Here is a 14,414-nt window from a genome sequence, read left to right as displayed (position 1 = left end):
ATTAGAGTTATTTTGTGTGTGTGTGTGTGTGTGTGTGTGTGTTTCTTAGGTTAAATGTATGCTGATATAAGTTCATTTTAGTGTTTTTTTTCTTTTCGTCCTGAAACAGCTGTTCATGTATCATGTTTGTGTGTAAATGTACTTGTATACATGTATATATTTGTGTAACTGTCAATTGTGGTGTGATGGACCGGGTCCACTGTATTTCTTTCCTTGTACTTACCTGCCTGTGGGCAGGTAGTATCCTAGGAATATTCATCACATGCTTTAATTTGCAATGGAAATAAAGTATGTTATATATATATATATATATATATATATATATATATACTTTATCCAGAGTAGCCTGATCAGCATGAAATATATAAACGGCATAAAATAAACAAATACATTTCCAAACGATATAAAGTGGTCACACACACATCAAGTATTTAAATAGCTGCCGGTCTTCCTCAGGGCTCTGTTTTCGTTACAAAATCCATGGAACATGAACAACAACAGTAACAACACCAACAATAAGAGAACAATTTGTTTAAAAATAAATAATCGCGGCAGATTAACAACGGGTCACGTGATACAGTGAAATATAAAAATGAAGTGAACGCACATGTACAAGAATCTGGAAATACGATAAAACAAAAATAACATCTAGAAAGAAGAGAGGAAATGATTCAATATCACGTATGCAGCTGCCACTCATCCTGCTGTGGAAATGAGGGTGTCTTATGAACAGGGGTCCCCTTAGTTGTCAGTGCAATGCTTTTAATTGCCCTCGACATATTTTAGAATCCGTTCATTCAATCGTGCAACATCTGCTCCTTACAGGGATAAAATGTTTGCTTCCTTTCAATATTGTGGCCCAAGCGCATGTACTTTAGAGAAGAGATGGGAGAGGAGAGGTGATGAGATACTCCAACAGTGGGTGCTCGTCAATTGATCAGGGACAGGGAATAAGCAACCCCTTTATGTGTGTTTAAGGTAGTATTTAAATGATGCTATGCTATCTATAAAGTGGGCAGGTTCGGGGAGCTTATTCCAGTTTTCTGAGCCTGCATAAACAAAGGATTTTTGATAAAAGGCTGTACGACACTTTCGGAGTCTTGAAAGGAGTTACTCTTGACGACACTTCGTCGACAAATGAGAATTTCTCATAAAGTATAAACATGAGACAGTTTATATACACATTCCGCAGGAGGACCTGTGAAAAAAATCTGGTGTAACTGAGGTCAATCAAGTTTTCTAAAGACCTCCTCAGAGCTGGTTTCCCATGAACAATTCGCTATTCCACTGTCTGTGTTCTGTTTTTGTTCTTGTTGTTGCTCTTCTTTGCTCTGTGTGTGAGTGTGTGTGGGTGTGCGTGTGTGTGTGCGTTTTGTGTGTGGATGTCTGTCTGTGGTCGTGTACTAACGTTGAAGTCGAATCGGGCACCAGTACGGCGCCGGAGTGGCCAGAAGAGAAGCTGACGAATCGGACCACGAGGATATGAAACTTTCGTTGTCTGTGTTCTGGTTTTTTTTTTTTTTTTTTGTTCTTGTTGTTGCTGTTCTTTGCTGTGTGTGTGTGTGTGTGTGTGTGTGTGCATGTGCGTGCGTGCGTTGTGTGTGTGGATGTCTGTCTGTGTTCGTGTGGGAACGTTGAAGTCGAATCGGGCACCATTACGGCACCGGAGTGGCCAGAAGAGAAAGTGTAGTGTCCCCGAAAGGACAACGGTGCTTGGGTGCTTGCACCGTTAGCTCCCCCGGAGTTCCGGCGGGACAGACGGTCAACGTCCCGCTGAAAAGCCGACGGGGTGGAAGAGAGTGCACGAAGAGGCGAGCTCCCATCTGTTGTCCCTCAGCTCCCTACCCGGAGTTGTGGCTCATAGCGTTCCTCTCGATTGCTTGCGATGAATCGGACCACGAGGAGATGAAACTCTGCAGTCTGTGTTCTGTCTTTGTTCTTTTTGTTGCTCTTCTTTGCTCTGTGTGTGTGTGTGTGTGTGTGTGTGCGTTGTATGTGTGTCTCTGGCTGTTGCCTTGCAGTCTTGTGGGAATAAATTAAAGTCGAATCGGGCACCATCCCGGCACCGGAGTGGCCAGAAAAGAAACATGTATTAAAGTTCGGGGCTGCCGAAAAAGACAGCGGTGTTGTACAGGAAGCTCCCCCGGAGTTCCGGCAGGCGAGGCAGCAACCGTTCCGCTGGAAAGCCCACGTCCTGAAAACAGCCCACGAGGAGACGAAGGGAAGGCGTCGACGCTTGGCATGTCCGTGTGTGACCGGAGATGCGTCGGGCGTGTCCCCTAGCAATCAGTTGGTCAGGTCAGGACTCGACCAGCTTTCCTCCTGCTGAAAGAAAAGAAAAAAAAATATGTCAAAGTGGACGACGGGGAGAAAAACGAAAGCAAAACAACCCCCACCAAAAGAAAAAAGAAGAAGAAGAAGAAGAAGAAGAAGAAAAGGTCCAGCTTTGGCCGTTGGCACACGAGGAAGGGTTGGAAATGGTTGAAGCAGGCTGCCGTCCGGTCCGGCGTGGACAGAAACTCACTTTGGGGCGACGGCGTGCAGCTGCCGAAGTGACGGCGGTGCTCGCCCCTCTGCTCCCCCGGAGTTCCGGCGGGGGCGGCTGTCGTCTGCCGCCTGCCAGGTGACTATCGCAAAATGGAGGGCGTGTCTTCCTGGTTTGATGCAGCATGTTTGCGGCCGTGCGGCCGGTCTCGGGACGCAAGTGGCCTTCTCTTGGGCTGGTGCTTTCGAGTCCCAGTGGTCCTAGTCCGAATCCGAAACGGCCCTCTTTGATTTTTTTTGCCATAGAATCAAGCATCTGAAATTGGTCATTTGTCAAGAAAAAAGGCATTTCATTCGTTCTATTTACTTTTAAATACTTTGGTACTTGTGACAAACTGCAATAGATTGTCAATCATCTTATCTTGGTCATTTATCATTCATTTGCATTCATAACACACTCATTTTTGAAAATTAATTATTTCTTTTACGTTGCACGAAAAGTTGTCGGTTTTCCGTTGGAAACGGTTTCAAACCTGTTTTCAATGTATTGCCCGCTTTGCCCAATAACGGATTTTTGTCATTTTGTCGAAAATTTCATTATGGGCTAATCCGATTTTATCACCGTTATAATGCCGAGAGTCATTACACAGACTAATTTCGTTCTAAAAAACATGATCGTGAACCAAAAATTGTCTTTTTTAATCTTGATTTGTAGAAAGCCATGCTATAGAATCACTATTTTCTTGTATTCACGCAGTTTCTTTGAAACTTGTGAATTGCGTCATAAGAAATGAAAACAAAATTCACAATTCACTGATTTATTTCCTTTCAACAAAGAAGAAAGAGCTTTGTACCTAATTCACAAAATTCGCGGTGTGTGAAAACATTGTTCCATATAATCTATTATAGGCCTATATTGATTCATTGGCAGTAATGACGTAAAGATAAGAATCAAGCATCTGAAATTGGTCATTTGCCATTCTCGAATTCATAGCGTTCTGTTCTTGATAATCAATAATTTTGTATACCTTGCACGAAATTATAACGGTTTTACGCGTTGGTAACGGGTTCAAACCCGTTTTCAATATGATGTACACTTGCTCATTTGTCATTCACTTTAATTCATAGCATTCTTGATTTGGAAAATCAGGCTATAGAATCGCTATTTTCTTGTATTAGCGCACTTTCTTTTAAACTTGTGATTTCCATTTTAAGAAATGAAATCAAAATTGACAATTAAATGTTTTGTTTCATTTGAACAAAATAGATTTGCGATCAGAATAACAAAATTGGCTGGATTGCACAATATTTGACGGTTTTACGTTAGAAACGGTGTCAAACCCGTTTTCAATGTAATATACGATTTCCCAATAATGGATTTTTTTTTTTGACCGAGTAACAAAGTAGAAAAAATTGACAGAACGAATCAAAGGAATTTTCTCTCCTTAAAGAGTCTGTACAGTACTCATTGAGGTGGGGATTCATGCTTTTTTACATTTCTAAGTGAGATAATGAGAAACCTCTTATTAGATGATATAGATGATATGAAAGAGCATGTAATTTTAAGGATTCAACGTTTATTTGATGAAAATCGGTTTTGAAACGGCTCAGATATCCAAAAAAGGGATAATCATAAGACTGCAGGCCACGTTTTTACTTAGGATCTCTTTGTTTCACCTTGTTTTTGGATATCTCAGCCCTTTCAAAACCGATTTTCATCAAATAAACTTTTGATACCCCTTAGCTTAGAATTGCATGCTCTTTGACATCTCATAGAGTGATTTCTGAATATCTTGCAAAACGTTAAAAGCTAAAGCCTCACCTCGACCAGAACTGTACACACCTTTAAAGGAACACATCGAAAATGCTTGCTCGATGTTTATGTCTTTTTCGTTATTACCGTTAAAGGGGAAGGCTAGTAACTGATCAGTGGGAATCAGTTGAAATGCTGGGAGATGATTGTTCCAATCCTTATGGGATTCATTCAAGAGTTCATTGTATATCTATTGTTGTGTGAAAAGGATTTGCTTCAGAACGGTCTCATATTCAAGTAATGTGCAGATTAATGCTCCGTCACTGACCAGGGACGCTAAGCAGAAAGCATTCAACTGCACATTACTTGAATATGAGACCATTCTGAAGCAAATCATTTTCACACAACAATAGATATACAATGAACTCTTGAATGAATCCCATAAGGATTGGAACAATCATCTCCCAGCATTTCCACTGATTCCCACTGATCAGTTACTAGCTTTCCCCTTTAATTGCGTGTCCTATGGTTTCTCATCTTTGCGTCATTACTACTAATCACGCAATGTATTGTAAGTGATTTGTAACAATCCCGCCAATTTTGTCAATCTGATCGCAAAGCTATTTTGTTGAAATGAAACAAAACATTTAATTGTGAATTTTGATTTCATTTCTTAAAATGGAATTCACAAGTTTAAAAGAAACTGCTACAGATTTCGATCAAAATAGAAGGTTTGGGTCACGATAATGTTTCAAAACGATATAATTCCGTGTAATGAGTCTACATTCTTAATATACCAAATTGTGCTACTTTCTCCAAAGTAATTTAGATTGCCGTAACAATTGGAAATCGAACTGCCCTACTTACAGGTCATTCAAGCAAACTCCCATTCAAAATTAAAAATAAAAGTGGCGATTAACGTTTTATGGCAAAAAGATGCCAATAAGCGCGCAACGGTGACGAATTCTACTCAGATAATAATAACCACAACTCGTACAATCTGCCGTTGGTGAATTTCTTCTCAATTTGACAGTTTTAAAAGCTTTTTCTTTAGAAACTTGTAATTTCCATACTTGCGTAAGGGAGTTTGATATAACAGTAATGAAATGGAATTAGCGTTTTATAAAAGTTTCCCTGAATTTCCTGTAGATTTTATATTTAACGGTAATAACGAAAAAGACATAAACATCGAGCAAGCATTTTCGATGTGTTCCTTTAAGGGTGTATACAGTTCGGGTCGAGGTGAGGCTTTAGCTTTTAACGTTTTGCAAGATATTCAGAAATCACTCTATGAGATGTCAAAGAGCATGCAATTCTAAGCTAAGGGGTATCAAAAGTTTATTTGATGAAAATCGGTTTTGAAAGGGCTGAGATATCCAAAAACAAGGTGAAACAAAGAGATCCAAACGTGGCCTGCAGTCTTTTATGATTATCCCTTTTTTGGATATCTCAGCCCTTTCAAAACCGATTTTCATCAAATAAACGTTGAATCCTTGAAATTACATGCTCTTTCATATCATTTAATAAGAGGTTTCTCATTATCTCACTTAGAAATGTAAAAAAGCATGAATCCCCACCTCAATGAGTACTGTACAGACTCTTTAAGGAGAGAAAATTCCTTTGATTCGTTCTGTCAATTTTTTCTACTTTGTTACTCGGTCAAAAAAAAAAAATCCATTATTGGGAAATCGTACATTACATTGAAAACCGGTTTGACACCGTTTCTAACGTAAAACCGTCAAATATTCGTGCAATCCTGCCAATTTATTCAATCTGATCGCAAATCTGTTTTGTTCAAATGAAACAAAACATTTAATTGTGAATTTTGATGTCATTTCTTAAAATAGAAATCACAAGTTTAAAAGAAAGTGCGCCAATACAAGAAAATATTGATTCTATAGCCTGATTTTCCAATTCAAGAATGCTATGAATTAAAGTGAATGACAAATGAGCAATTGTATATCATATTGAAAACGGGTTTGAACCCGTTATCAATGCCTAAAACTGTTGTAATTTCGTGCAAGGTATACAAAATTATTGATTATCAAGAACAGAACGCTATGAATTCGTGAATGGCAAATGACCAATTTCAGATGCTTGATTCTTATCTTTGCGTCATTACTACCATTGACGCAATATAGGATTGTAGTAGATCATATGTAACAATGTTTTCACACACCGCGAATTTTGTGAATTAGGTACAAAGCTCTTCCTTCTTTGTTGAAAGGAAATAAATCAGTGAATTGTGAATTTTGTTTTCATTTCTTATGACGCAATTCACAAGTTTCAAAGAAACTGCGTGAATACAAGAAAATAGTGATTCTATAGCATGTCTTTCTACAAATCAAGATTAAAGAAGACAATTTTTGGCTCACGATCATGTTTTAGAACGAAATTAGTCTGTGTAATGACTCTCGGTATTATAACGGGGATAAAATCGGATTAGCCCATAATGAAATTTTCGACAAAATGACAAAAATCCGTTATTGGGTAAATCGGGCATTACATTGAAAACGGGTTTGAAACCGTTTCCAACGGAAAACCGTCAAATTTTCGTGCAACGTAAACGAAATAATTAATTTTCAAAAAAGAGTGTGTTATGAATGCAAATGAGAGATAAATGACCAAGATAAGATGCTTGATAATCTATTGCAGTTTGTCACAAGTAAAAAAGTATTTAAAAGTAAATAGAACGAATGAAATGCCTTTTTTCTTCTCTATCTTTAATTGCGTGTCGTATGGTTTCTCATATTTGCGTCATTACTACTAATGACGCAATGTATTGTAAGTGATTTGTAACAATCCCGCCAATTTTGTCAATCTGATCGCAAAGCTATTTTGTTCAAATAAAACAAAACATTTAATTGTGATTTTTGATTTCATTTCCTATAATGGAATTGACAAGTTTAAAAGAAACTGGTACAGATTTCGATCAAAATAGAAGGTTTGGGCCACGATAATGTTTTAAAACGATATAATTCCGTGTAATGAGTCTACATTCTTAATATACGAAATTGTGCTACTTTCTCCAAAGTACTTTAGATTGCCCTAACAATTGGAAATCGAACTGTCCTACTTACAGGTCATCCAAGCAAACTCCCATTCAATATTTAAAAAAAAAAGTGGCGATTGACGTTTTATTGCAAAAAGATGCCAATAAGCGCGCAACGGTGACGAAGTCTACTTAGATCATAATAACCACAACTCTTACAATCTGCCGTTGGTGGATTTCTTCTCAATTTGACAGTTTTAAACGCTTTTTGTTTAGAAATTTGTACTTTCCATACTTGCGTAAGGGAGTTTGATATAACAGTAATGTAATGGAATTAGCGTTTTATAAAACTTTCCCTGAATTTCCTGCAGATTTTATATTTGACGGTAATAACGAAAAAGACACAAACATAGAGCAAGCATTTTCGATGTGTTCCTTTAAGGGTGTGTACAGTTCTGGTCGAGGTGAAGCTTTAGCTTTTAACGTTTTGCAAGATATTCAGAAATCACTCTATGAGATGTCAAAGAGCATGCAATTCTAAGCTAAGGGGTATCAAAAGTTTATTTGATGAAAATCGGTTTTGAAAGGGCTGAGATATCCAAAAACAAATTGAAACAAAGAGATCCTAAGTAAAAACGTGGCCTGCAGTCTTTTATGATTATCCCTTTTTTGGATATCTCAGCCCTTTCAAAACCGATTTTCATCAAATAAACGTTGAATCCTTGAAATTACATGCTCTTTCATATCATCTAATAAGTTTCTCATTATCTCACTTAGAAATGTAAAAAAGCATGAATCCCCACCTCAATGAGTACTGTACAGACTCTTTAAGGAGAGAAAATTCCTTTGATTCGTTCTGTCAATTTTTTCTACTTTGTTACTCGGTCAAAAAAAAGAGGAAATCCATTATTGGGAAATCGTACATTACATTGAAAACGGGTTTAACACCGTTTCTAACGTAAAACCGTCAAATATTCGTGCAATCCTGCCAATTTTGTCAATCTGATCGCAAATCTATTTTGTTCAAATGAAACAAAACAATTAATTGTGAATCTTGATTTCATTTCTTAAAATGCAAATCACAAGTTTAAAAGAAAGTGCGCTAATACAAGAAAATAGTGATTCTATAGCCTGATTTTCTAAATCAAGAATGCTATGAATTAAAGTGAATGACAAATGAGCAATTGTATATCATATTGAAAACGGGTTTGAACCCGTTACCAACGCGTAAAACCGTTATAATTTCGTGCAAGGTATACAAAATAATTGATTATCAAGAACAGAACGCTATGAATTCGTGAATGACAAATGACCAACTTCAGATGGTTGATTCTTATATTTGCGTCATTACTACCAATGACGCAATATAGGCCTATAGTAGATCATATGTAACAATGTTTTCACACACCGCGAATTTTGTGAATTACGTACTAAGCTCTTTCTTCTTTGTTGAAAGGAAATAAATCAGTGAATTGTGAATTTTGTTTTCATTTCTTATGACGCAATTCACAAGTTTCAAAGAAACTGCGTGAATACAAGAAAATAGTGATTCTATAGCATGTCTTTCTACAAATCAAGATTAAAGAAGACAATTTTTGGTTCACGATCATGTTTTAGAACGAAATTAGTCTGTGTAATGCCTCTCGGTATTATAACGGTGATAAAATCGGATTAAAACATAATGAAATTTTCGACAAAATGACAAAAATCCGTTATTGGGTAAATCGGGCATTACATTGAAAACGGGTTTGAAACCGTTTCCAACGGAAAACCGTCAAATTTTCGTGCAACGTAAACGAAATAATTAATTTTCAAAAAAGAGTGTGTTATGAATGCAAATGAATGATAAATGGCCAAGATAAGATGCTTGATAATCTATTGCAGTTTGTCACAGGTACCAAAGTATTTAAAAGTAAATAGAACGAATGAAATGCCTTTTTTCTTCTCTATCTTTAATTGCGTGTCGTATGGTTTCTCATCTTTGCGTCATTACTACTAATGACGCAATGTATTGTAAGTGATTTGTAACAATCCCGCCAATTTTGTCAATCTGATCGCAAAGCTATTTTGTTCAAATGAAACAAAACATTTAATTGTGAATTTTGATTTCATTTCTTAAAATGGAATTGACAAGTTTAAAAGAAACTGGTACAGATTTCGATCAAAATAGAAGGTTTGGGCCACGATAATGTTTCAAAACGATATAATTCCGTGTAATGAGTCTACATTCTTAATATACGAAATTGTGCTACTATCTCCAAACTACTTTAGATTGCCGTAACAATTGGAAATCGAACTGGCCTACTTACAGGTCATTCAAGCAAACTCCCATTCAAATTTTTTTTTAAAAAGTGGCGATTGACGTTTTATTGCAAAAAGATGCCAATAAGCGCGCAACGGTGACGAAGTCTACTCAGATCATAATAACCACAACTCGTATAATCTGCCGTTGGTGAATTTCTTCTCAATTTGACAGTTTCAAACACTTTTTCTTTCGAAACTTGTACTTTCCATACTTGCGTAAGGGAGTTTGATATAACAGTAATGTAATGGAATTAGCGTTTTATAAAACTTTCCCTGAATTTCCTGCAGATTTTATATTTGACGGTAATAACGAAAAAGACATAAACATCGAGCAAGCATTTTCGATGTGTTCCTTTAAGGGTGTGTCTGGTCGAGGTGAGGCTTTAGCTTTTAACGTTTTGCACGATATTCAGAAATCACTCTATGAGATGTCAAAGAGCATGCAATTCTAAGGTGTATCAAAAGTTTATTTGATGAAAATCTTTTTTGAAAGGGCTGAGATATCCAAAAACAAGGTGAAACAAAGAGATCCTAAGTAAAAACGTGGCCTGTAGTCTTTTATGATTATCACTTTTTTGGATATCTCAGCCCTTTCAAAAAGGATTTTCATCAAATAAACGTTGAATCCTTGAAATTACATGCTCTTTCATATCATCTAATAAGAGGTTTCTCATTATCTCACTTAGAAATGTAAAAGCATGAATTCCCACCTCAATGAGTACTGTACAGACTCTTTAAGGAGAGAAAATTCCTTCGATTCGTTCTGTCAATTTTTCTACTTTGTTACTCGGTCAAAAAAAAAAGAAATCCATTATTGGCAAATCGTATATTACATTGAAAACGGGTTTACACCGTTTCTAACGTAAAACCGTCAAATATTCGTGCAATCTCGCCAATTTTGTCAATCTGATCGCAAATCTATTTTGTTCAAATGAAACAAAACATTTAATTGTGAATCTTGATTTCATTTCTTAAAATGAAAATCACAAGTTTAAAAGAAAGTGCGCTAATACAAGAAAATAGTGATTCTATAGTCTGATTTCCCAAATCAAGAATGCTATGAATTAAAGTGAATGACAAATGAGCAATTGTACATCATATTGAAAACGGGTTTGAACCCGTTACCAACGCGTAAGACCGTTATAATTTCGTGTAAAACCGTTATAATTTCGTGCAAGGTATACAAAATAACTGATTATCAAGAACAGAACGCTATGAATTCGCGAATGACAAATGACCAATTTCAGATGACAAATTTCAGATGCCTGATTCTTATCTTTGCGTCATTACTACCAATGACGCAATATAGGCCTTTAGTAGATTATATGTAACAATATTTTCACTCACCGCAAATTTTGTAAATTAGGTACAAAGCTCTTTCTTCTTTGTTGAAAGGAACTAAATCAGTGAATTGTGAATTTTGTTTTAATTTCTTATGATGCAATTCACAAGTTTCAAAGAAACTGCGTGAATACAAGAAAATAGTGATTTTATAGTATGTTTTTCCACAAATCAAGATTAAAGAAGACAATTTTTGGCTCATGGTCATGTTTTTTAGAACGATATTAGTCTGTGTAATGACTCTCGGTATTATAACGGTGATAAAATCGGATTAGCGCATAATGAAATTTTCGACAAAATGACAAAAATCCGTTATTGGGTTAATCGGGCAATACATTGAAAACGGGTTTGAAACCGTTTCCAACCGAAAACCGTCAAATTTTCGTGCAACGTAAACGAAATAATTAATTTTCAAAAAATAGTGTGTTATGAATGCAAATGAATTATAAATGACCAAGATAAGATGCTTGATAATCTATTGCAGTTTGTCACAAGTACCAAAGTATTTGAAAGTAAATAGAACGAATTAAATGCCTTTTTTCTTCTCTATCTTTAATTGCGTGTCCTATGGTTTCTCATCTTTGCGTCATTACTACTAATGACGCAATGTATTGTAAGTGATTTGTAACAATCCCGCCGATTTCGATCAAAATAGGTTTGGGCCACGATAATGTTTTAAAACGATATAATTCCGTGTAATGAGTCTACATTCTTAAAATTCGAAATTTTGCTACTTTCTCCAAACTACTTTAGATTGCCGTAACAATTGGAAATCGAACTGTCCTTGTTACAGGTCATTCAAGCAAACTCCCATTCAAAATTTAAAAAAAAAAGTGGCGATTGACGTATTATTGCAAAAAGATGCCAATAAGCGCGCAACGGTAACGAAGTCTACTCAGATCATAATAAGCACAACTCGTACAATCTACCGTTGGTGAATTTCTTCTCAATTTGACAGTTTTAAACGCTATTTTGTAAAGAAAGCACTGTGGACCCTTGGTTGCCATTGCTTGATGGTTTATTTCTGCCCGCAGTCAATGCTTGAATGTAACTCACATAGTATACACAAATTGTCATGTTTGACAATAAACGCTAACAATACGTTTGAACACATAAGTTGGACTAAACAATATGCTCACTAAACAATGTTTGAGCACTAAACCATATGCTCATTGCTCACTCAATAATATGCTGTAATGATCAACATTTTATCTTTGGCTCACTGCTGATAACACGGCCAGTTAGATTTAAAACATCATCTATGGACGGGCATTTCAAGCTCAGCACTAATGTAATCATTTTGCACTTCTCATCAATGTTATCAAAACTACCATTAAAGGTAGAGCTTAAACCAGTTGGAGCATTTGAATAAATGAATAATTGTTGACACCATAGTAAAACGTATTTGTCTCGGTTTTGGGTTGTGTAGTCACTTGCTGGGCGATTGTACCTCGTCCCAGCACGCAATTACGCCAACGGGATGGTGCTAGCTTTTATTCTTTATGAAGTATAGGGGCCCAGAGAAGTTTAATGCCACCTTCCACCCAATTTTTTTTTTGCCTTCCTTAATGGGGCAGTTTTCCTTTCTATTTAAATACCTTAAATCGTTACTATAATAAAGTATACAAATAGTATATTAAAACCAACCATTGATTCCTAAACAAATAAGTTGAGGAGCACCAGTCTCTCTCTGGGCCACCATGCATTCAGTTTGTCCATTATTAAAGCCAAAATATAGTTCTGTTTTGAAAGGGTGAATTTTTCTCCTCCTTTCTAAACTAAATAATCCACATTCCAAATAAGTGTCCAGAACCAAAAAATAAGATTAAACACTTGTAGTAACTTTAAATAACAGGGTTTGAATAATCACTAAATGGCCCCTAGAGGGAGCTCTGTATATAATCCTTTAGAAAGAATCTCAAGGTCCCCTCGAGATATTACATTTTATGAACCTTAAATAATCACATATTCACCGGACTATAAGAACTCATAAAACTCTATACACTAGAACCAATTAGGGATTTTGTTTTTTAAAAAGTCCTTAAACTATGCTTTGGCTTTAAGTTATTCTACGAATAAAATTGGGCTGAAAATTGCCACTGGTGGAACAGCGGTGATAGGGGCGAAAAACCAGCAAGTTGCAATGGCGTTTATAGCTAATATTGTGTGTGTGTACTACGCTGGAAAAAATTCCCCTATGGCCCACTATACTGCGCTTGTGCGACCGAGTTTCCACTCCACCACTATGCCCCCAGTGGCAATGTCCCCAGGAAGGTTATCCTTTATCGGGTGTTTGATGTTCATGTAACAACGCCTTAAATATACAAACAGTGTATATAAAATTACGATATGATATGATGTAAATATATCATGCATGCTTCAAGGCTGTATTGCCATGTATTGTGGCATGACCGACTGTCCAGGCGGCCCTGGCCCCTCTATTTGTGTATCATTCTCATAAGCAACTGCATACTGAACGAGGGGGGAGGGGGGCAGCGGTGTACCTTCGGTCTATCCCAGTCTGACTTATTATTGGAATAGTGCTTTCTTGATTGCCAGGGCAAGGTCCGCAATTAGGATGTCTGATCCCTGGTCCGACAGGTGGACGCCATCCCTGATAAACATTTGGTGATTGCTCCTGGCAATATTGTGCATGATGATTGAGGCGTTACCCATGCGCTTTGTCTGTCGTCTTGCGTAGTTGTTAAGCGATATGCGCACACCTTCCAATGCATCTTGGTTAGTATGACCTGTTGGTCGCTTCCCATGGTAGACCAGGCGAGGGAGGATGGAAGACCACATGATAAGAGCTTGTGGCATCCTGGCTCTGAGTGTGCTGAGGGCTGTTCTGATTGCGGCCCTGCAGCTACATGCATCCATTTGGCCAATGTTGTTGGTTCCCAAGTGAAGCACCACTATTGATGGGGGAGCAGAATACCTCAGCCCGTTGTTCACCATCCTTTCCACATCCTTAAGTCTTGCGCCCCCTTGGCCATGCCACTGGATGGTGTATGGTGTGCCTAGCTGGAGCTGGCGTGTTGCTGCGGCCCTCTCCTTGGCTCTGCGCACGATGCTGTCACCCATTATCCAGATGTTAGGGTGCCCTGAAATGACAAAATAAGACAGCCGGCAGTATCTTGTGCTACACGTAACATAATTGTTGTGTAATAGAGGGCCTATCTGTATATAAGTGCATATCATATCCCCAATTAATTATGCTACTGCTAAAGAGAGGATTATTATAATGATCTCATATTATGTGATTGACACCATCACTATTTAGCCTCTTATGGCTTATTACTGCTTTTTCTTCTTTTATTTTCTCTTCTTTGTTTGTATGTTTGTTTGTTTTTTTCTTTTTTGTCTTTGCTTTTTTTTCCCTTTTTTTCTTTGTTGTTTTGTTTTGTTTTGTTTGTTTGTTTTGTTTGTTTGTTTTTTTTTCTTTTGTTTTTTTTGTTTTGTTTTGTTTTTTGGTTTTTTTTGGGGGGGGGGTTTTGTTCAACAGAATCCATTTTTCTTTTCTTTTCTTTCCTTCCCTTT

General features: G+C 37.0%; 1 protein-coding gene across 1 annotated transcript; it reads right to left on the bottom strand.

Moving 5' to 3' along the window:
* Positions 1-13,403: 13,403 nt before the first annotated feature.
* On the bottom strand, positions 13,404-14,075 carry LOC139724947 (uncharacterized). The gene has a single exon (XM_071636064.1). It carries the CDS (start codon positions 14,073-14,075, stop codon positions 13,404-13,406), a length of 672 nt encoding a protein of 223 aa, XP_071492165.1.
* Between the last annotated feature and the right edge of the window lie 339 nt (positions 14,076-14,414).

This window comes from Diadema antillarum, unplaced genomic scaffold, assembly GCF_040938485.1.
Source record: "Diadema antillarum isolate AM-2024a unplaced genomic scaffold, OU_Dant_1.0 seq00000007_RagTag, whole genome shotgun sequence".
NCBI lineage: Eukaryota > Metazoa > Echinodermata > Echinoidea > Diadematoida > Diadematidae > Diadema > Diadema antillarum.
The sequence above is the reverse complement of the archived record's forward strand: the minus strand, read 5'-3'. Positions and strand labels throughout refer to the sequence as shown.

Excerpts from the sequence above, each read along its gene's own strand:
- LOC139724947 (XM_071636064.1), bottom strand. The coding sequence starts at position 14,075 with ATGATATGCACTTATATACAGATAGGCCCTCTATTACACAACAATTAT.